The 24,606-nt window shown below is 44.3% G+C and overlaps 1 protein-coding gene across 1 annotated transcript in view; it reads right to left on the reverse strand.

The window, feature by feature from the left end:
- Nucleotides 1-1,768: 1,768 nt before the first annotated feature.
- Nucleotides 1,769-24,606, reverse strand: part of LOC137374092 (coiled-coil domain-containing protein 122) — an 84,872-nt gene continuing 62,034 nt past the window's right edge. The window contains exon 4 of the mRNA XM_068039849.1: nucleotides 1,769-1,918. Within this exon, the coding sequence (XP_067895950.1) occupies nucleotides 1,769-1,918 (150 nt within the window). The remainder of the gene's footprint in view (nucleotides 1,919-24,606) is intronic.

The raw sequence follows: 24,606 nt of genomic DNA on the forward strand, positions 1-24,606 counted from the left end.
CTTCAGATTTCTCTCCCTAAAGGGCATTAGTGAACTAGATGGGCTTTTTACAACAATATGGTAATTTCATGGTCCCTATTAGTAATACCAGATTTTAAATTCTAGATCCATTTAAGAAACTGAATCTATTTGTCCAGCTGCTGTAGTGCAATTTCAACTCTTGTCTCTGGATCATTAGTCCAGGCCTCTGGATTACTAGTCCAGTAAAATAATCACTATACTACCATACTCAATTGCAGAGAAAATTTTGCCCTTAATGGCTTCCTTCCCATTCCTTCCTCCAATCATTTATGTTTCCTTCACTTCCTTGCCCCCATTATTTCCCCTACCCATTCCTCATCCCACTGTTTATCCTAATTTCTATCATCCTTTCACTCCTATCATGATCCATACCTCTTTGCATTTGAACTACCTACTCAACCCTTAAATGCTTACCACCATTGTCACTCATCTTGCCCTTAACCTCCATCACTCTCTCTGCCTGTTTTAACCCTCTGGTTAAAATAACCCCAGTGTTCTGATTGCATACTTGTAGCTTTTGCTTATTATATTAAGCAAATGGGCAGAGAGAGGCAGACAGAAGTCGAGAGAAAAAGAGTAAAGACAAATAGAAAGAAAAAGTTTTTTTCATCATTCTAATTTGATTCCAAAAACAAGTTGAATTTTGAAAACAAGTAAAGTCCCTTTGAAGGAACCAGACAAAAAATGAGGATAGAAGAAGGGAAGAAATGAATCTCATTGAGGGGGGAATAGGCCTGTTTCTTGGCATTCACCTTTAAGAGGAGGGAGTGATACTTAAGGACAAGGTGAGTGACAATGAAACAATGGGGAGGTAAGGATTTAAGTGTTGAATAGGTAATTCAAATGGGGAAAAGGTATGGTAGGAGGGAAGGGATGGAAGGAATAAGAATAGATGGCGAATTGGCTGGGAAATAATGGGGACAAGGGAGTGCAGGAAGCAGAAATGATTGGAGGAGGGAATGGATAGGGAGCCACTGAGGGCAACATTTTCCCTGCAACGCTCACCCAAAATATCAATGGCTCCTTTCCCTGCCACATCATGTTATATGATCTGATACCTTCATCTGAAATACAAAAGAAAAAGATGAGGAAGCAGATGTGCACATAGAGAGAAGTAAAAGAGGTAAAGGTAGAGAAGCAATGGAGAAAAGAAAGAGAAACAAATAAAAACATAAAAGGAGAGACTGGCATACCATATGCAAGGCCACAGGAGTTTGACTATTATTTATTAAAATTGCAAACTATTCGCTCTTTAAATCTTACTTGAAGCCCAACAAAACTAAAATGTTCTAACACAGAAATTATAACAAAATAAAATGCCCTTGGCTAAATAGAATGTAAGTGGCATAACTTAGCTCAGCTGAAGGCTGAGAAAATCTAATATGCACACACAAAAGCATCAAAACATTAATATCAAATGCATATTTTAAAAACATTTTTAAGGTTTGTTACAATTTAACAAACTTAAAGTTTTACCCAACTTGCCAACAAATTAATTTTCATAATCAAACTCATGCAATAATTTTAAAAATGAATCTGGACTGAAATAACTCCACGTAGTATTAGTAATACTCTTTTGTTAAAATAATCAATAAAGGAACTTAATTTGTTACTAATATCACCCAGTGCAATTTCTGTCCAATATTGAACCTTGTTCACAATAGCAACATTGCTAAACAGTATTTATCTCTTGTATATTGTATTTTAAATATCCTATGATTTCTAAATCTTCAGTGATGAAAGTTATTTACTCTGTAATTCCAAGACATCTTCTTAGGTGTGCTGCAGTTTTTTCCAACTGTTGCATGTCCCAAGTCAATTGACGTTTGTTAGACTGAACTTTATTCAGTTGGCAATATAGACGCTTAAGTATGGCTTCACACCTTTTGTTTTGCACCTGAAGAAATTAAATGATAATTTTTTTAGCTAGATACATAACAAGATCAATAGTTGAACATATGCTGCTTCAACTATGGAGAAATTTATTTACATATATGTTTACTGTTACGACCAGCTGAGAGAGGTCTAGGGTTCCCTTTTAGCCTTCAACGGTCTTACTGTAACAGGATTTAATTTTAATCACACCGTGTTTTTAGATCCCCCTTGATGAATCCTTGTCCACCGCTTTCCAATTATAAGGCAAAGAAACCAGCACAAACAGGCTTTCTTAGGTTTAAAGAAGTTGAAATTTATTAAACTTGAACTTAAACTCCAATTTGGTTGATGCCTATGGATGCACAACATGCCCACTTGCATGCATACGCGATACACACATGCAAATAGAGACAGAAAAGAGCAGAAGAAAAATAAAGTAGGAAGGTTTGAGGCAATATCTGAAGAATTGTTATGGTTCTTCGAGCTCACTGTAGAGTCCTTGATTGTAGGTAGATCTTGATTTTCGTTAGGCCCAATATTCTTCTTAAACCTTGTTCGCTGTATACGAGACTTTTCTCTCATGGGGTTCATGTGTCTTCAGTGGATTCAGTGGCTTGTGAGAAAGAGATGGGAGCAGACAGGAGAGAGATCTTCTCAGTCCATGAGGAAACAGACATTTTGCTCAAACTGTTTGTACAAATTCAAAAAACTCTGTTTGCCCAGCGGGTTAGTCATGTAACTAGCTGGTTTGACTTGTCCATTTCTGTATTTGGCCATCTTAGCAGTCAACCTGGAATGCCAGCTACCCCACCTTCAACAGCTGGTGATCAAAAGTTCATTGTTGAATGTCAGGGAATGGCTGCTTTGTCCTTCCAAACACTGGGCTGGATTTTATGTCAGGCGGACGGGAGCTGGCCGCCGACATAAAAGTTAGTGGCGATCCCGCTTCTGCCTAGTCTGGGGATCCGCCCAGCATTATAGGGGTTTGGGTTTTCCAAGGTGTCTTCCACCCGCTTGAGGGAGGAAGTCCCGCCTCATTGAGCTGCCGGCCAATCATCGGGCTGGCAGCTCTTACTCCCAAGAGCTGCACCGAGAGTGGTGGCCACTGCTGGGACTGAGGCCCAGCCAAGGACATGGAGCCAGGACTGCAGGTAAGTTTGGGTTGCCTCGCCGGGGGTAATTTAAGGTTTGGTCGTTTGGGGGGAAGGGGGGCGTCTTGGGTCCTGGGGGTGGTTGGGGAAGTGAGGGTGGCCTTCAATCGGGCATCTTGTGCCCGATTATCAGGGCACCTCCTCGTGCGCTGAAAGGCCACCAACGTTCACTGGATGGCCTTTCATGTTTCCTGGACACCCTCTTGCCACGGGTAAAATCCCCGTGGAGGCAGACGAAGGTCCTTAAATGGCCGTGAAGTGGCCACTTAGGAGCCTTGACTGGCCTGGGGCGGTCAGCCTGTTTTTCGACCCCCCCCCCCGCCCTATGTAAAGTGGGGCAGAGATGCGAGCAGGTCAGGAAGTCCTTCCAGAGCCCCCCACCACCATCTGGGTTGCTGGGGTGGCGTAAAATTCCGGCTGATCTGTTTAACAAGTCCTTTCTTAACCAGTAACAGTTTAAAATCAACATTCATGACAAAATTTATGTGCCTCTTTCTTTGTAGGTGGGGGCCTAGAATGACACCTCCACACACAGCGAATAAAATGCGATTTGAGAAAAGTGCATTTCACTAAAAGGGTAGAGAGAAAAAATGTAAGATACAGAAAAAAAACATCAAACATGCATTTCTCTCATTCATTCATTAGCGGGGCAGGCTTGAGGGGCTGAATGGCCTACTCCTGCTCCTATTTCGTATGTTCTTATTCCCATTCATTCATAATTCCTAAAACTTATTACAGCCTGTCTTCTCTTGGTGCCAGCGCCGCTTTAGTTTCCCCTTTTGGCATCCCAATAAACATGTGGTTCTTTTTATTTTTTGGGAAGTTTCTCTTCTGTTTGCCCATTTCCATGGCCGCCTAGGGTCTTTGTTCCTGCTGAGGTAATTTTAAAAAAGTCAGTAGTGGGCGGGTCTATCCTGAACTCTCTAGCAGTGCTTTGCTGAGTCATGCAAAGGCTTTTGACTTCAGGGGATAGGTGGTTCGCTTTTTTTCTGACTGGGGGAGGATTCTTTGCTAATCTCCCCTTTGTCTCATAGGACACTCCTGCCTGTAGGTATTTGTGCAAACTCTACTGCACTCCGCTGTGACACTTTGGCTAGGTGAGGCATCACCCTCACGAATTCTCTGCCCCTTAGAGGTCCTTCTGTATCTCTGCAGGTTCCTGTAAATGCTGTCAGCAACTCTGGTGGGGTGCTTCTAGTGTCTGAATTTACATAGGAGGATGTGGGGTCTAACTTTTCACATTTTTCGGGGTTGGTCTTCCTTTAACCTGCCCTCTTGATCACTTTTTCCCCTTCTCTGTCTAACCTTTTGCCAACCTTGTGCATACGAGTCATTTTTTATTCACGGCGGGGGTCCCTTACAGTTCACCAGCCTTCTGCTGGAGGGTCCTCCTAACACTGGTACAGGACTTAGGGGTGCAGGTTTCACTGTAGGTTGGGCTTTCCCCAACTCCTGTAGTACGCCAACACATCTTTGTGGAGTTGTGGCCAGTCAAACCGCTTTCTTATGCGGGCTTTGGTCTTTCGTATACTGGCATGTGCAGCCACTGTAGTCTTGTGGGCCCTGCTTAATATTTCTCTCCAGTACCTCTGCGGCACCACTAACTGGCGAACTACTGTCCATTCCTTGCTCTCAGGTCTGTGAGGAGAACTCCATTTCTTCATGAGTACCTCATTCTTTAAATGGTAGCAATCAGGGACTCCCCCGCTTCATTTTCAGACTGGGCAACCTGTGCTAATTCTCACAATATTGGGTCAGCTCGCTAAGCCCTAGCTAGGGAAAATCCATTTAATCATTCCCTGGTGTCCTAACTTTCCAAAGAAAGCCTCGGACAGGCAGAGCTCATGATCATCTGCCTGCAGTGCCGATGCAGTCTCCTCTGGGGGAGCTGGTTTGATCATGGCCTGATCTACTACACATTCAGGGAAACTACAGGGGTCCGTCTCCTGCCACAGCCCTGTCTCCCTGACCTCCTGCGGTCTTCCTTTCACTACTGGGGGGGGCTACCATCTTCACCCCTGCCAGATCATTACCTAGGAGCAGGTCAACCCCAAACACAGGCAAACTAGGGACAATCTCTACGGTCACCAGTCCCGAAACTAGGTCACACTCCAGGTGCACCCGGTGTACAGGTACAGGCATACACTGCCCTCCAATACCATTCACCACCATTTTGGTGTTCACTGCACTCTCTGGGGGAAAGAGGCCTTTTCCCAGTAAAAGGGATCTACTGGCCCCAGTGTCCCTGACACTCACTATGGGCTTGCTTGCCCCACTCGAGGGTCATGGGGTTACTCTCCCTTCAGACACAAAGCCCTGATAACCCTCAGGAACCCTATTAAATTTTTCTGCACTTGCAGTCATAAGCTTCCTGGGTCTCACTCTTACTGCAGTAAAAGCCACAGCTCTGCTGTGCTTTCCATCAGGGGCCCTTCTTCACTGAGCGGGTGTGCCCTGATGAACCCTACAGGTTTTCCCTTTAGTTTCCAGCAGTGAGCTCCTAAATGCCCTGCTTTATTACAATGGAAGCACACAGGTCTCCCTCTCACTCTTGCTCACATCACCTTCCTTTTTGGCGAGAGGAGGGCCCCCTGAATCTCCTGCTTTCCTTTCTCCCAGGACTCCTATCACCTTCCCACCCTTGGTCCCTTTCGGATTTGTGGGGGTGTCGAGGAAAGTTTCTCCCCTGGGAAACTGACTTATAATTTAAAGCAAACTCATCAGCCAGGACAACCATTTGCCTGGCTCTCTGGACCTGCTCCTCCTCCACATGGGTCTTTATGGATAGTGGGACAGAGTATTTAAATTCCTCTAACAGAATTACTTCTCTGGCATTCTCATAGCTGAGCTGTACTTTAAGAGCCCTCAGCCACTGGTCAAAAGCCAGCTGCTTATTTCTTTCAAACTCCAGATATGTTTGATTAGCTTGTTTTTTGAGGGTTCTAAACCTTTGGCGATAGGATTCAGGTACTAATTTATATGCCCCGAGGATAGCATTTTTGGTCAGTTCCTAATTTGATGAACTCTCATCTGGCAACAGTGCTAGTGCTGTTGGGGTGGGGAGGGGGTTAAACTCATTTGGCAGGGGGATGGGATACAGAGTGGAGGTACAGTAGGGGGTGATGCACAGACAAATATAGAAGAGAAATTAAGTCAGTCTGGAAGGCAGAGTAAATATAGACCTGTTAAGGCAGAAGTGAATAATGCAAGGTTGGATTGCATCTATTTTAATGCAAGGAGTCTTACAGTAAGGCAGATGAATTGAGGGCGTTGATTAGCACATGGGAATATGATATTATTGCTATCACAGAGACATGGTTGAGGGAAGGGCAGGACTAGCAGCTCAATATTCCAGGGTATAGAATCTTCAGGCGTGACAGCCGGAGGATGGGTGGTGGGGGGGAGGGAGTGCAGGTGTAAAAGAGGAGGTGGCATTGCACTATTGATCAAGGAGTCAATTACTGCAGTAAGGAGGGATGATATCTTAGAAGGTTCTTCAAATGAGGTCATTTGGGTACAACGTAAAAACAAAAATGGGGCAATCACTTTGCTGGGAGTGTACTATAGGCCTCCAAACAGTCAGGAAGAAATAGAGGAGCAGATATGTAGGCAAATCTCAGAGACGTGTAAAAATAATATGGTAATAATAATAGGGGATTTCAACTTCCCCAATATTAACTGGGATAGTCTTCGTGCAAAATGCTTAAAGGAGGCAGAATTCTTAAAGTGCATCCCAGGAGAGCTTTTTGAGCCGGTACGTAGAAAGTCGTACAATAGAAGGGGCGGTACTGGACCTAATCCTAGGGAATGAAGCTGGTCAAGTGGTAGAAGTGTCAGTGGGGGAGCATTTTGTGGATAGTGACCATAACTCTGTAAGATTTAAGGTAGTTATGGAAAAGGACAAAGCTGAACTGGAAATAAAGGTATGGAATTGGGGGAAGGCCGATTTCAAGATAATAATAAAGGGTCTGGCCAGACTGGACTGGGAGTAGCTACTTGTAGGAAAGTCTACATCAGACCAGTGGCAGTCATTCAAAAATGAAATAGTGAGAGTTCAGGGCCAACATGTTCCCGTAAAGTTGAAGGGTAGGACCAACAAGTACAGAGAACCCTGGATGTCATGGGATATAGAGGATTGGATCAGGAAAACAAAAGAAGCTTATGGCAGATTCAGAGGGCTAAAAACAGTGGAGGCCCAAGAGGAGTATAGAAAGCGTAGGGGGTTCTTAAAAAATTAATTAGGAGAGCGAAGAGGGGGCATGAAAAAACACTGGCAGGCAAGATAAAACAAAATCCCAAGGCGTTTTATAAGTATATTAAGGATAAGAGGATAACCAGGGAAAGAGTAGAGCCCCATTAGGGACTAAAGTGGCAATGTGTGTGTGGAGCCGGAGGATGTAGGTGAGGTTTTAAATGATTACTTTTCATCTGTGTTCACTATGGAGAAGGACAATGTAGGTGTAGCAATCAGGGAGGGTGATTGTGATATATACGAACAAATTAGCATTCAAAGGGAGGAGGTATTAGCGGTTTTAGTGGGCTTAAAAGTGGATAAATCCCCAGGCCCAGATGAGATGTATCCCAGGCTGTTATGTGAGACAAGGGAGGAAATTGCAGGGGCTCTGACACAAATTTTCAAATCCTCTCTGGCCACAGGAGAGGTGCCAGAGGACTGGAGGACAGCGAATGTGGTACCATTATTGAAGAAGAATAGCAGGGATGAACCAGGTACTTCCAGGCCAGTGAGTCTAACATCAGTGGTAGGGAAGCTATTGGAAAAAATTCTGAGGGACAGGATTAATCTCCATTTGGAGAGGCAGGGATTAATCAAGGATAGTCAGCATGGCTTTGTCAGGGAGAAGATCATGTCTAACAAATTTGATTGAATTTTTTGAGGAGGTGACTATGTGTGTGGATAAGGATAGAGCAGTTGATGTTGTCTACATGGACTTCAGTAAGACTTTTGATAAGGTGCCGCAAGGGAGATTGGTCAAGGAGGTAAGAGCCCATGGCAATTTGGCAAATTGGATCCAAAATTGGCTTAGTGGCAAGAGGTAGAGGGTGATGGTCGAGGGTTGTTTTTGCGATTGGAAGCCTGTGACCAGTGGTGTACCACAGGGATCGGTGCTGGGACTCTTGCTGTTTGTAGTGTGCATTCGTGATTTAGACGTGAATATAGGAGGTATGATCAGTAAGTTAACAGATGACACAAAAAATTGGTGGTGTCGTAAATAGTGAGGAGGAAAGTCTTAGATTACAGGCTTTAGATATAGCTGGGTGGTAAGATGGGCAGAGCAGTGGCAAATGGAATTTAATCCCGAGAAGTGAGGTGATGCATTTTGGGAGGACTAACAAGGCAAGGGAATATACAATGGATGGTAGGATCCTAGGAAGTACAGAGGGTTAGAGGGACCTTGGTGTACTTGTCCATAGATCACTGAAGGCAGCAGCACAGGTAGATAAGGTGGTTAGGAAGGCATATGGGATACTTGCCTTTATTAGCCGAAACACAGAACATAACAGCAGGGAGGTTATGATGGAGCTGTATAAAACGCTAGTTAGGCCACAGCTGGAGTACTGTGTACAGTTCTGGTCGCCACACTATAGGAAGGATGTGATTGCACTGGAGCGAGTGCAGAGGAGATTCACCAGGATGTTGCCTGAGCTGGAGCATTTCAGCTATGTGGAGAGACTGGATAGGCTAGGGTTGTTTTCCTTAGAACAGAGAAGGCTGAATGGGGACCTGATTGAGGTATACAAAATTATGAGGGGCATAGATAGAGTAGATAGAAAGAAACATTTTCCCTTAGTGGAGGTGTCAATAACCAGGGGGCATAGATTTAAGGTAAGGGGTAGGAGGTTTAGAGGGGATTTGAGGAAACCTTTTTCACCCAGTGGATGGTTGGAATCTGGAACATTCTGCCTCAAGGGATGGTAGAGGCAGGAACCCTCACAATATTTAAGAAGTATTTAGATGAGCACTTGAAATGCCATAGCATACAAGGCTACGGGCCAAGTACTGGAAAATGGGATTCGAATAAATAGGTGCTTGCTGGCTGGCATGGACACGATGGGCCAAAGGGCCTGTTTCTGTGCTATATAATTCTATAACAGGGAATAAACATCATGGGCCTTTTCAGTTAGCTTTGTAGTATAAGAGGCCAGGTCTCAGCTGGCCATTTTAGCTGCCTTGTCAGTTTCTCAAAGGACACAAAAAATTCTTCTACATCATCCTCATTGAATTTTGGAATTAGTTGAGCTAGTTTTAACAATTTTATACCCAGCCCTGAATTATGCTCCTCCATTTTGGCCATGCTTTTACTGGGTTTACTCTGTTGCCCCCTAGTTAACTCAAGCTGCTTCAACTCTCTCTCTTCGCATTCCTTCCAGAATATTCTTTCTCTCTCCCTCTCCTCAAATTCAAGTTTCCTCTGTTCCAATTGTATCTTTGCTAAAAATACCCTGACGGAGTCTGCTTCTAACCCCGTTTCTGCTTCTTCAGATTCAAGGGAAAAATGGTAGGCCACTAGCCTTAGGAGTTAAGAATTTCTAGCCTTGCCACGTACAGTGATCCCACACTGTTCAGCCATTTTCCTCAACTCTTCCATAAACAGTGCTTTTAACTTATCCCAAGTTACTTCACCCTGGCTTGGAGAGCTACTAGCTTTAGTTGCAGACATGTTAGTATTCAAGCACACACAACCACAAGAAACCCGTATTGAAGTCTTGCTTTCTTTTTGCTTGGGAACAATTTGGCTTCCCACTTCCAATTGCTCTTGTTTGTCTGTGGGTAAAATTCCGAACGCTAGCGCCCAAATTTCTGTTACGACCAGGTGAGAAAGAGGTCTGGGGTTCCCTTTCAGCCTTCACCTGGTCTTACTGCAACAGGGTTTAATTTTAAACACACCGTGGTTTTAGCTCCCCCTTGGTGAATCCTAGTTCACCACTTTCCAATTATTTGGCAAAGAAATCAGCACGAACAGGTTTTCTTAGGTTTAAAGAAGAAAAGCTGAAATTTATTAAACGTGAACTTAAACTCTAATTCGGTTGACGTCTACAGATACAAGACGCATCCACGCTAGCATGTCTATGCGATACACACATGCAAATAGAGACAGGAAAGATCAGAAGAAAAATAAAGTGGAAAAGTTTGAGACAATAGCTGAGGAATTTTTGTTACAGTTCTTCAAACTCTGTCGAGTCCTTGATTGTAGGTAGTTCTTGCTTTTCGTTGGGGCCCAGTACTCTTCTTAAACCTTGTTCGCTGTAGGAAACTTTTCTCTCTTGGGGTTCATGTGTCTTCAGAGGATTCAGAGGCTTGTGAGAAAGAGATGGGAGCAGACAGGAGAGATCTTCTCACTCCTGATTTGAAACTTCTCACTCCTGAAACAGACACTCTGAGTTCAAACTGTTTGTACAATTCAGAAAAACCCAGGTTGCCAAGCAGGTTAGTCATGTGACTAACTGGTCTGACCACATCTTGGATTGTATCACCTTAGCAGTCAACCTGGAATGCTTCTCCTACACACAATACCTGGTGATCAAGGTCCATTGTGGGTTGAATATGTCAGGGAATGGTCCTTTGTCCTTTCAAGCACCGTTTGCTAATATGCAAATGTCTTTTCCAGCCACGGCTGATCTGTTTAACAAGTCCTTTCTTCACTCCAGGGTTCATGGACAAAATTAATGTGCCTCATTCTTGGCAGGTGGGGGCCAAGCATGACAAAACACTGCTCCCTTAATCCTTAACAACCAGAACGACTTGAGCTTCAATGTCATGGAAACTCCATCACCTCCAACTTTCCCTCCAAGCCACACACTATCCTGACTTGGACATTTATCACTAATCTTTCATTGTCGCTGGATCAATTGCAGTGGTTACCACCGCAGCCTCACAGCTCCAGGGACCCGGGTTCAATTCTGGGTACTGCCTGTGCGGAGTTTGCAAGTTCTCCCTGTGTCTGCGTGGGTTTTCGCTGGGTGCTCCGGTTTCCTCTCACATCCAAAAGACTTGCAGGTGATAGGTAAATTGGCCGTTGTAAATTGCCCCCAAGTGTAGGGAGGTGATAGGGAATATGGGATTACTGTAGGGTTAGTATAAATGGGTGGTTGCTGGTCGGTACAGACTCAGTGGGCCGAAGGGCCTGTTTCAGTGCTGTATCTCTAAATAAATAAATTGCCTACCTACTATTATTCTGATAGCACCATCACCACAGCAGCACAAGTCATAGGCCCACCATGATCTTCTTTGGTAGCAAAGGATGGGAAATAACTGGGCCTTGTCAGTGTACCCCATGTTCCTCAATCCACAACCCTACTGAGTACATGCTAGTCCAAGTCCTCCACCTCCACTGATGAACAATCAGGTCAACAAAGCCCTATCTTGAGCTTCTACAACCACCTTCCACTGATGCATTCCCACCTTCTCTGCCCCTCAGTGAACAGCATGTCATCCTTAATGTAAGACAAGGTGCATTCTGGCAATGGAATCTCCAGTTACTCTCCATCTGCTCCATCCTCTCTCCCTGTCCCCTTCCCCTCCTCTCTCCAACTCTGTTCTATTGCGTTGTCTCCTCTCCCTACTTCTTTCCTCCTTCCCAATTCACTATATAACCAGCATTTGTATTCCTTTTCCACAGATGTTTTAAACTTACTTTACAGGACCCTTGTTGCTCCAACCAGGTTGTTTTTGAGGCAGCCACTGCAGGAGCCCTACTTCCTTCTGGGTTAGCATGCCATGAGGATTCTATTGATGTAAATAGTGTCCCAATTTATATGAATGTGTGAGACTCCTGTTTGACTCAGGCTGGTGCCTCATACACCTGAAATTGCAGATGCATAAAAATCCTAGCTGAGCAGGAATGGAATGGGTAGTCCAGACAACACAAACATTGCATGAAATGTCCAATTATATGTTTGATAATATTTCTTGTGGTTTTAACTGTATCTCATCTCTGCGGTTGAGCTCGGGCTATGGACGTGTGTCATGAGCTACATGTGCGGGGAGTAGCTCTTGTTTCCTGGCAGTCTTCTTCTAACGTTCCAAAATAGTGGGGAGATGTTGAATAAAAAGAAACCAAGCACAGACTTGCATAATTCTGGGCTTTTGATTACTGACCAGCTACAAATTCATTGTAGAGAGGCTGTTCGCTGATTGTTAGATGGCCTAATGGTTACATGTGTACCCTGCACTCGTGGGAAGATTCCTATTGCACCAAAGAACATAGCCTTTTCCTACTGACATCTATTGGAAAAGAGATGATGTTGTTGGCTCCGGCAAAGGGGGTATTGATGAGCTGTGGGTTACATACTGACTTCTGCAGCCTGAAAGGAGTTAGAGGCTAACAAGAGCTGTGGTCACTTTGACTGCATGAGGTAATACATAACTACCTGGCAGAGTGGGTTGCAGGTCTTGCTGTTAGATACTGCACAGGCCTTTGACTGCCTCTCTGGAAAAACATAAACCCCCATGCATTGCTCCTCAGATAATTTCAGGTAAATGGCTCAAGGCCTATAATCGCTATGGGCTAGGTAAGGCCTTCTGTGGGCAGTCCCTCCATGCATGTTTTACTGAGAGACCCAGCAACTGCTCGTTGTAGCTCCCAAGCCTGCTGCTCCAGCAGCTCTTTTCCTCCAACCAAACTAGTGCACCCAGGATGGTGTTCATCTTGAGCTCTGTCCTTCTTGACAGTGTAGAAGCAGAATAATGTGTGAGGAAGCAATATCCAAAGACCCCTGCGAAAATCCAACCACTGCAAATCCAGCTACTGCTATAGCAAATAGATTTAAATATGTTACCAATGATTTGAATATTTGCAGGTGAGAGCTCCTTTAAAAACCATTTCACATTGCTGTTTGTAACCTGTCCCATCCAGTACTCCTGAGTGGGTTTAGTATTGGGCAGCAGTTCTGTTCCAACAAGTTAAAATGGAGTTTGGGTCATAATGAAGTCATAGGACTCCGATTTATAGTAAAACTCCTGCTCCTATTTCCTATGTTCCTGAGACTCCTTCCTGCTTCAGGTACATCCCTTGTCTAATCTTCAAATCTCTTTGGCAGTGGGTGAGAAGTGAGTGGGAGAGGGGCAATAAATCAACCACTATGATTTTAAAATAGCTACCAATCCACTTCTACTGGGCAGAGGGGCAATTGTCCATAATATTTCTAACTAAAGGAGAAAAACATACCCCCAATATTTTTGTAAAAGTTAGTTGCAGCAAAATAAATTTTACATGGAATGTGTGATCTCAAATGGCACGTTTGAATTTTATCCCTTGAAAACTGATAAATATTTCACAATTTAAATTTTACAAGTTCTGTGTACTACTTATTATATGAGGCAGTTGGAAGTTCTAAGTTTTATTTCTATTTTATTAAATTTCAAACTCCAACATATTAACTTCCTAGTTTTCTCCCCTGCCACCCATTAGCAAAGCAGATTATCCTATCACTCATATATGTTTCACTGTTATCACATAGTCACTGATCCAGCAATAACAGACATTTTCATGTAGCTACTGATTAAATATACAATTAAATATTGGGAAGAATGAAGCCATTGTTTTCGGTCCCCACTCCAAACTCCATTCCCTAGCTACTGACTCCACACCTCTCCAGTGCAACAGTCTGAGACAAAACCAGTTGGTTCACTTCACAACCTTTGTATCATATTTGACCCCGAGATGAGCTTCCAATTACATATTCGTGCCATCACTAAGACTTTCAAATTCCACGTCTGTAACATTGCCTGACTTTATCTGCTGCTGAAACCCTCATTCATGTCTTTGTTCCCTCTAGACTTGAATATTCCAGCACACTGGTGGCTGGTCTCCCACATTCTACCCTCTGTAAACTTGAGGTCATCCAAAGCTCTGCTGCCCATGTCTTAACTCGCACTAAGTCCCGTTCACCTATCACCCCTGTGCTCCTCATCTTGATTTGAAAATTCTCATCCTTCTTTTTAAATCCCTCCATGGCCTTACCGTCACTATCTCCTCCAGCCCCACAACCCTCCAAGATATCTGTACTCACCTAATTCTGGTCTCTTGAGCATCCCTGATTTTAATTGCTCCACCATTGGTGGCTGCACCTTCAGTTGCCTAGGACCTATGCTCTGGAATTCCCTCCTTACACCTCTCTGCTTCTCCACTCGGTTTCCTCCTTTGAAGACACTCCTGACAACTGACCTCTTTGACCAAGCCTTTGGTTATCTGATTTAATATTGCCTTATGTGGCTTGATGTCATACTTTGCTTTATATTGCTCCTTTGAAGCACCTTGGGATGTTCTATTACACTAAAGGTGCTGTATAATATAAGTTGTTGCTGATCACATTTTTTATACATGCACAAACACCAGATTTGCAATCTTCATATGCCATCTAGTGGTTGTTCGTAAATGTTCCGCTCTGGATATTGAAGTCCAGTTTTAAAAATTCTAAGTGGGTAGTATCAGAGTTTTGGACTGCGTTTTGCCACATGCTGTAGAGTTTTAACTCCACAGCATGAGTATTTGTTTTTACAGGATCCCTGCCCGGGAGTCAGCAGGATTGATGGATTTGGCTTCCAGTTGCGTGGGGACTCCAGGGCAGCTCCATCTAAGGAGCTTGCAGTTGCCAGTTGATGTGAGGCGAGTGGATCGAAATCCAGAGGGGAGGGGGTGTGAACAAAGAAAATAGAACAGTACAGCACAGGAACAGGCCATTCGGCCCTCCAAGCCTGCGCCGATCTTGATGCCTGCCTAAAGTAACACCTTCTGCACTTGCGGGGCCCGTATCCCTCTATTCCCTTCCTATTCATATATTTGTCAAGATGTCTCTTAAACGTCGCTATCGTATCTGCTTCCACCACCTCCCCTGGCAGCAAGTTCCAGGCACTCACCACCCTCTGTGTAAAGAACTTGCCTCGCACATCCCCTCTAAACTTTGCCCCTCGCACCTTAAACCTATGTCCCCATGTAACTGACTCTTCCACCCTGGGAAAAAGCTTCTGACTACCCACTCTGTCCATGCCGCTCATAACTTTGTAAACCTCTATCATGTCGCCCCTTCACCTCCGTCGTTCCAGTGAAAACAATCCGAGTTTTTCTAACCTCTCCTCATAGCTAATGCCCTCCAGACCAGGCAACATTCTGGTAAACCTCCTCTGTACCCTCTCCAAAGCCTCCACGTCCTTCTGGTCGTGTGGCGACCAGAATTGCACGCAATATTCTAAGTGTGGCCTAACTAAGGTTCTGTACAGCTGCAACATGACTTGTGTGGTCGCAGGTCTTATCCCGGGGGGAGGTGGGGATGGGGAATCGATCCCTCCATGGCCTTACCGTCGCTATCTCTTGCTCTAGTGAACGTTCATTACACTCCCACTAAGGCAAGTATATATGTATATCCCCACCAGGATGGTTTGAGGGCTCTCCGCTTCTTCCTGGAACAGAGGCCCAACCAGTCCCCATCCACCAACACCCTCCTCCGCCTGGCTGAACTTGTTCTCACATTGAACAACTTCTCCTTCAACTCCATGCATTTCCTTCAAGTAAAAGGTGTCGCTATGGGTACCCACATGGGTCCTAGTTATGCCTGTCTTTTTGTGGGATATGTCGAGCATTCTTTGTTCCAGTCCTACTCAGGCCCCCTCCCCCAACTCTTTTTCCGGTACATTGATGACTGTATCGGTGCCGTTTCCTGCTCCCGCCCCGAACTAGAAAACTTTATCAACTTTGCTTCCAATTTCCACCCTTCTCTCACCTTTACATGGTCCATCTCTGACACTTCCCTTCCCTTCCTCGACTTCTCTGTTTCCATCTCTGGGGATAGGTTGTCTACCAATATCCATTATAAGCCCACTGACTCCCACAGCTACCTCGACTACACTTCTTCACACCCTACCTCCTGGAAGGACTCCATTCCATTATCCCAGTTTCTCCGTATCCGACGCATCTGCTCTGATGATGCTACCTTCCATGACGGTGCTTCTGATATGACCTCCTTTTTCCTCAACCGAGGATTTCCCCACACTGTGGTTGACAGGGCCCTCAACCGTGTCCGACCCATTCCCCGCACCTCTACCCTCACCCCTTCCCCTCCCTCCCAGAACCGTGACAGGGTTCCCCTTGTTCTCACTTTTCATCCCACCAGCCTCCATATCCAAAGGATCATCCTCCGCCATTTTCGCCACCTCCAGCGTGATGCCACTACCAGTCGCATCTTCCCCTCCCTTCCCCTGTCAGCATTCCGAAGGGATCGTTCCCTCCGCGACACCCTGGTCCACTCCTCCATTACCCCCACCACCTCGTCCCCGTCCCAGGGCACCTTCCCTTACAATCGCAGGAGGTGTAATACCTGCCCATTTACCTCCTCTCTCCTCACTATCCCAGGCCCCAAACACTCCTTTCAGGTGAAGCAGCGATTTACTTGTACTTCTTTCAATGTAGTATACTGTATTCGCTGCTCACAGTGTGGTCTCCTCTACATTGGGGAGACCAAGCGCAGACTGGGTGACCGCTTTGCGGAACATCTCCGCTCAGTCCGCAAGCAGGACCCTGAGCTTCCGGTTGCTTGCCATTTCAATACTCCCCCCTGCTCTCATGCTCACATCTCTGTCCTGGGATTGCTGCAGTGTTCCAGTGAACATCAACGCAAGCTCGAGGAACAGCATCTCATCTACCGATTAGGCACACTACAGCCTGCCGGACTGAACATTGAGTTCAATAATTTCAGAGCATGACAGCCCCCCACTTTACTTTCATTTTTAGTTATTTTTTCTTCCTTTTTTTTTGCATTCCTTTTTACATTTTTTACAATCTTTTTTTGCATTTATTTCATTTCATCTTAGTTTGTTCAGTTTGCTTACCCACTGTTTTTTTCAGGTTGTTTTTCTTCAGGTTTGCACTTGCTGATGTTCAATATTCAGTATATTCACACCTAATCTGTACTAATGCTTTGTCTTTCAACACACTATTAACATATTGTTTGCCTTTGCTCCGTGACCTTTTGGTCAGCTATGTGGCCTGGTCCAATCTGCACCTTCTCCTTTGTTATCTCTTGCCCAACCCCCACCTCACTTGTTTATAATCTGTGACTTTTCTAATATTTGTCAGTTCCGAAGAAGGGTCACTGACCCGAAACGTTAACTCTGCTTCTCTTTCCACAGATGCTGCCAGACCTGCTGAGTGAATCCAGCATTTCTTGTTTTTGTTTCAGATTTCCAGCATCCGCAGTATTTTGCTTTTATTATATGTATATCCTTCCTTAGGCAAGGCCATTGCAGAACTGGAAAAACTAGTCAGAGCTTGCATGGCACTTGCTCCACCTATTTTTTCAAAACTTTTGCAGAAGAATGCTGAAATAGGTGCAAGCCCTTCTTTGCATATTTACATTGATTCAAAGTTTATTTCAGAAAGCTGTCCTGGACGCCTGAAATTAATGAAGATGAATATGGCGGCAGCCATGTCGCTGGCGTGGATTAGGTGCGGGAACTCACATTCAGATATTGGTATGCATTGCACCCATTCTATGCCCAAAAATTTTGCAAAATGCTTAACAATTTCTACCCCAATGGTAGCCCTAATCTCTCCAGTTTTTCCATAAAATTCAGACCCTTACATTAGAATTTAGCCTTGTAACTCTTCTCTGCACTACTTCCAGTGCTTGCATGTCTCCCTTACTGCTCAGCTATCAGAACTGGATATAATACTCAAGGTGTGATCAGACTAAACCATTGTACAATTTGGCCACAATTTTCTCTGATTTGTTTTATGTAGTTCAACATTCTATTGGCTCTGTTGATTGCTACTGTTCATTGGTTGGACAGATTGAACATTGCATCCAGTAGGATTCAACCTTATCCTTGGTCATTTCAACACCTTTTTTGGAGTACCTCATCCTAAAATACATTAACACTGTTCATGGATTTCAATAGCTATCGCGGTTCATGTCAGCCATTTTTCCTTGGTGTTGTGCAATACTTCTCACTGGATTAAATATAATCTACCATTGCTTGGATCCCTCACATATTTTGTTTCGCTCATTCCATAATTTCTGGGCTGCCTCCTTTGATTCCTTTGTCCTTCTTAGTTTGGTATCTTCTGCAAATCTGGCTATTTTGCATTGAGTTTCTGAATCCAAATCATTGGTGTAAAAGGGAGACAGCAGCAGTCCTAACTCAGTATTCTCCCTCAACTCCTTCCAAAAGTACACCTCTAATTGGATAATGTTGTTTTCTATGCTTTAAGCAATTTTCTTTTCATACTTTTGTTTTCCCTGCAATCCTCACAGGTGTGAGCTTAATTTGTAACCTTGCATATAGAGCTTTATTTTCTCGAAATTACTGATTTTATTTTTAAAAACTTGGATATTTCATGTCTGAGAACTGAAAGAATCTGTTAACTCAGTCCATGAACCTCCACTTCACAACACAGATCTTGTACATTTTTAACTAAGAACTGACCAAAATTTGTTCGGGCTACCAGCAAATCAGTTGAATTGATAGTCCAGCATCTGTTTAAAAAAATCCTTGAATAAAAATTTTAATTTTTTTCCCTTTTTTCCCCATCCAATCCTTCATCTTTACCTTTCCTCATCTAAAGGCATTGATTCAAGTTGACGTTTAGTACCACAGGTGCTACCAATTTGTTATGGACAGGTGGTAAGTGGTATGGGTGGCTTCCACTTTTCATCACCTAGCTGACCGCAATCGTATTTTGTTAAAAATGGTACATTAGTCCCTGAGTGTTTTTAGGGTCAAATAAACAGACAAATGACAGGTTCACTTGTAGGTTCAAAAAAGGAAGATAACTATTTTTAAACAATTCCCGAAAATGTCGCAACCTTCACCCGCACACAGTCACATTTTTTTTTATTCATTCATGGGATGTGGGCGACGCTGGCTAGGCCAGCATTTATTGCCCATACCTAATTGCCCTTGTGAAGGTGGTGGTGAGCTACCTTCTTGAACTGCTGCAGTCCATGTGAGGTAGGTACATCCACAGTGCTGATAGGAAGGGAGTTCCAGGATTTTGCCCCAGCGATAGTGAAGGAATGGCAATATAGTTCCAAGTCAGGATGCTGTGTGACTTGGTGGGGAACTTGCATTTGCTGCCCTTGTCCTTCTAGTTGGTAAAAGTCGTGGGTTTGGAATGTGCTGTCTAAGCAGCCTTGGTGCATTATTGCAGTGCATCTTGTAGATGGTGCACACTGCTGCCACTGTGTGTCGGTGGTGGAGGGAGTGAATGGGGTGCCAATCAAGCGGGCTGCTTTGCCCTGGATGGTGTTGAGCTTCTTGAGTGTTGTTGGAGCTGCATGTGGAAAGGATATTTCCCGTTGTGGGAGAATCTAAAACTAGGGGTCACTGTTTAAAAATAAGGGGCCATGCATGTATACACAAGAATAGACATAGAGAGAAAAGGAAAAGTCCAAGGTAACGTAAGAGTTTGTGGTTTACAGAGTACTGTTGAATCCTCTCGGGAGGAAAGTCTTTTTTAAAGGTGTAAGCCTGGATGTTTGCAGTTTTGAACCTGTTGAGGTGTTGTAGAGTTCCAGTGGTTAAAACTCAGCCTAAGGTTGGTGATGCGAATTTGGTTTACCTTCACAGATGGAACGTCTCAAAGTCACTTTTTAATTTCACTGCTGTAGTGGTTGTTCAAGCTGTTGTTTAGCAGGGCTTTTCTGTTTAGCTGGATCTCTCTCTCAGCCTGTGGCTGGAAACTAGCTTTCTGTGGTTTTAGCTTGATCTCCCTCTCTCTCTGCAGAGGGTTACCCTTTAAGGTAAAAATCCATCGCACTGACGTCTCTGTCAGGTGTCACAGGATCTTTCTCCTGGTGTGACCACACAACGATCCAGGATATGGAAACCATGACTATCTATTGATGTCTGAATGGGGAACATTCTGTCATAATGGTGCTACTTCACACCTGTTCATTTTGGTTTGGGCTGTGCGTTAGTCTGACGCCAGAACCCTTTGTTAATTCACTCATGTAGCTATGTAATGGTGCTTCTTTCAATTTCAGTGGGTTCTCCCCAGAGCTATTTTCGAAGAGGTTAACGAGTTTCATCCCCATCAGATGGAAGGGTGTATTGCCAATACAGGTGGGGTCACCTGACTGCTACTCCATTTTGTCTGTGGTACAAGTGTCCATGTTCTTGTGTTTCAATTTTACAGTTGACTTTTTATTTTCATATTTCTTCCAATTCATTGTTTATTTCATCAGTTCCTTCTGAGCATGATACCTCCCCACAAAAGTGAAAAAATGAAATTCCTTGGTATTTCACTTTTTTGTTGTTTCTTGTTTTTTTCCAGAGAGAAGTGAAGAAAGATATAGGATAGCACACATTGTACATATTCATCCCATGCACTCCTCCGGCTTTCAGTCCTGATTTCTTTTCAGGCTTTTTGGCTGTAGAGTGGTAAATTCTAGACAAGGCATCTGCTATAATGTTGTTCTTCCCAGCTATATGTACAATTTTCAGGTTGAATGGCTGGAGAAGTAGGCTCCACCGAAACAGTCTGGCATTTTTAACCTGGAATTTTTCTAGGAATGTTAGGGGGTTGTGGTTGGTATAAATTCGAATTTATCGGTGTCCATTACTGGCATAGACTTCAAAATGCTGAAGGGTTTGCAGGAACCCTAATGCCTCCTTTTCTATTAGGGAATTTTTTTTTGATGCTGGTTTAATTTTCTTGAGAAACAGTCAATTGGCCTTTCTAGGCCTGAATGATCATCTTGGAGTAAGTCTGCTCCCACTCCTACATCACAGGCATCATAGCCATCTTATAGTTCTTGTTGAAATTTGAGGCTGTCAATACTGGGTCATTTGTTCAGATTGCTTTCAACTTTTCAAAAGCTAGCTGGCACCACTCTGACCACACCACTTTTACACTTTTCTTCAACAATCCAGTTAAAGGTGCAGCTAGGGTGCTGAAATTCAGAACAAATTTTCAGTAAAACCCACACATTCCCAGGAAATGCATTACTTTCATCTTTGCTTTGGGAATGGGGAAATCTGCTAGAGCTTGCACTAACACCTGTTCTTGCCCTACAATGTGACCTAAATACTTTAGCCTCAGCGAACTTGCTCTTTGCTAAATTGAATATTTGATGAGTTTTCTATAAACCCTTAAAGAGTTCCCTTAAATGGTTCAGGTGGTCTTCCCAGGTATCATAATAAACTAACAGGTCATCCAGGCAGATGACACAGTTGTTTAAACCAGCTGCCACCTGGTTCGTGAGTCTTTGGGAAGTTGCTGGAGCGTTCTTTAAACCAAATGCCATTACTTTACATTGGTATAAGGCATCATATGAACATACATACAAACATACTAAACAGGAATAGGAGTAGGCCACTCGACCCCTCGAAACCGCTCTGCCATTCAACAAGATCATGGCTGATCTGATTGTAACCTCAACTCCACAATCCTGCCTACCCCCAATAACTTTCCATCCCCTTGCTTATCAAGAATCTATCTACCTCTGCCTTAAAAATATTCAAAGACCCCGCTTCCACTGCCTTTTGAGGAAAAGAATTCCAAAGACTCATGACCTTCTGAGAGAAAAAAATTCTCCTCATCTCTGTCTTAAATGGGTGACCCCTTATTTTTAAACTGTGACCCCTAGTTCTAGATTCTCCGACAAGGGGAAACATCCTTTCCACATCCACCCTGTCAAGACCCCTCAGGATCTTATATGTTTCAATCAAGTCGCCTCTTACTCTTCTAAATTCCAGCGGACACATGTCTAGCCTGTCCAATCTTTCCTCATAAGACAGCCCACCCATTCCAGGTATTAGCCTAGTAAACCTCTGTACTGCCTCCAACGCATTTACATCCTTCTTTAAATAAGGAGACCAGTACTGTACACAGTACTCCAGATGTGGTCTCACCAAGCCCTGTATGCACTGAAGCAAAACCTCCCTACTTTTGTATTCAATTTCCCTGGCGATAAATGATAACATTCTATTAGCTTTTCTAATTACATGCTGTACCTGCATACTAACCTTTTGTAATTCACGCACTAGGACACCCAGATCCCTTTGCATCTCAGAGCTCTGCAATCTCTCACCATTTAGATAATATGCTTCTATTTTTATTTTTCCTGCAACTTACCTTCTGGGAGCGGAGCGGACCTATGGGGAGAACGCTGAGAGCAGAGCCAATAAATTGAGCCCGAGGATCGCGGCCCAGTCACTTGCCTTCCGGGAGCAGTGCAGACAGCAGTCCAGGCACGCCGGAGTTTGAAAACAAAGTGAGCAGTGACGTCACAGGAAAGCTGCAAGGTGATTGGTTGGTGAGTAATAGCTATTAGGGAATAACTCTAAATAGCTGGGTAAGTAACTAAAAGTAAAGGAAAAGGTCTACAGTTTTTTTAATATAATAGGTAGGTTTTTTTTGAGAATCAAGGTCCCTAGTGTAAATAATCTAATTTTTGGGTAATTTAAGGGGATAAATTAAGGGTAAGACATGCCAGGGCAGCTCAGCAGTGTGGAATGCTCCTCCTGTGCAATGTGGGAAGCCAGGGACACTTCCAGTGTCCAGGCCGAACACGTGTTCAGGATGTGTCTCCAGCTGCAGCTACTCGAAATCTGCGTTTCGGATCTGGAGTGGCGACTGGAGACACTGTGGAGCATCTGCAAGGCTGAGATCATCGTGGATAGCATGTACAGGGAGGTGGTCACACCGCAGGTAAAGACTGCTCAGGCACAAAGGGAATGGGTGACCGCCAGGAAGAGTAGAAGAACTAGGCAGGTACTGCAGGAGTTCCCTGGGTCCATCTCCCTAGCTAACAGATTTTCCACTTTGGATACTGTTGGGGGAGATAGCTTCTCAGGGGAATGCAGCAAGAGCCAAGTCTGTGGCACCACGGGTGGCTCAGCTGCACAGGATGGGAGGAAAAAGAGTGGGAGAGCTATAGTGATAGGGGATTCTATCGTAAGGGGTACAGATAGGCATTTCTGTGGCCGCAAATGTCACTCCAGGATGGTATGTTGCCTCCCTGGTGCTAAGGTCAAGGATGTCACAGAGCGGGTGCAGGACATTCTGAAAGGGGAGGGTGAACAGTCAGAGATCATGGTACACATTGGTACCAACGACATAGGGAGAAAGAGGGATGAGGTCTGCAACAAGAATTTAGGGAGCTAGGTAGCAGATTAAAAAGCAGGACCTCAAAGTTTGTAATCTCTGGATTACTCCCAGTGCCACCTGCTAGTGAAAATAGGAATAGGAGGATACAGCAGATGAATGCGTGGCTGAGGAGATGGTGCAGGAGGGAGGGCTTTAGTTTCCTGGATCACTGGGTATGTTTCTGGCAAAGGTGGGGCCTGTACAAGTTGGCCGGGTTGCACCAGAACCGAAACAGGACCAACATCCTTGCTGGGAGGTTTGCTCGTGCTGTTGGTGGGGTTTAAACTAATTTGGCAGGCAGATGGGATGCAGAGTGGAGGTACAGTAGGGGGTGATGCACAGTCGAATATAGAAGAGAAACTGAGTCAGTCTGGAAGGCAGAGCAAATATAGACTTGTTAAGGCACAAGTGAAAAATGCAAGGCTGGATTGCATCTATTTTAATGCAAGGAATCTTACTAGTAAGGCAGATGCATTGAGAGTGTTGATTAGCACATGGGAATATGATATTATTGCTATCACCGAGACATGGTTGCGGGAGGGGCAGGACTGGCAGCTCAATATTCCAGGGTATAGAATCTTCAGGCGTGACAGCCGGAGGGTGAAAAGAGGAGGTGGTATTGCACTGTTGATCAAAGAGTCAATTACTGCAGTAAGGAGGGATGATATCTTGGAAAGTTCCTCAAGTGAAGCCATATGGGTCGAACATAAAAACAAAAATGGGTCAATCACTTGGCTGGGAGTGTATTACAGGCCTCCAAACAGTCAGGGAGAGATGGAGGAGCAGATATGTTGGCAAATCTCAGAGAAGTGTGGAATAAAAAGGGTAAGTAGGGGATTTCAACTTCCCCAGTATCAACTGGGATAGTGCTAGTGTGAAAGGCTTAAAGAGGGCAGAATTCTTAAAATGCATACAGGAGAGCTCTTTGAGCCAGTCTGTAGAAAGTCCTACAAGAGAAGTCCTACAAGACTGGACCTAATCCTAGAGAAGGAAGCCGGACAAGTGGTAGAAGTGTCAGTGGGGAAACATTTCGGGATAGCGACCATAACTCTGGAAGATTTAAGGTAGGTATGGAAAAGGACAAAGCTGGACCGGAAATAAAGGTACTGAATTGGGAGAAGGCCGATTTCAATATAATAAAACAGGATCTGGCCAGACTGGACTGGGAGCAGCTACTTGTAGCAAAGTCTACATCAGAGCAGTGGGGGTCATTCAAAAAGGAAATAGTGAGAGTTCAGGGCCAACATGTACCCATTAAGGTGAAGGGTAGGACCAACAAGTCCAGGAAACGCTGGATGTAAAGGGATATAGAGGATTGGATAAGGAAAAAAAAAAGGAGGTTTATGGCAGATTCAGAGCACTGAAAACAGCAGAGGCACTAGAGGAGTATGGCAAGTGTAGGGGGGGTACTTAAAAAAGTAATTAAGAGAGCGAAGAGGGGACATGAAAAAACA

This window comes from Heterodontus francisci, chromosome 10, assembly GCF_036365525.1.
Source record: "Heterodontus francisci isolate sHetFra1 chromosome 10, sHetFra1.hap1, whole genome shotgun sequence".
NCBI classification, from domain to species: Eukaryota; Metazoa; Chordata; class Chondrichthyes; order Heterodontiformes; family Heterodontidae; genus Heterodontus; species Heterodontus francisci.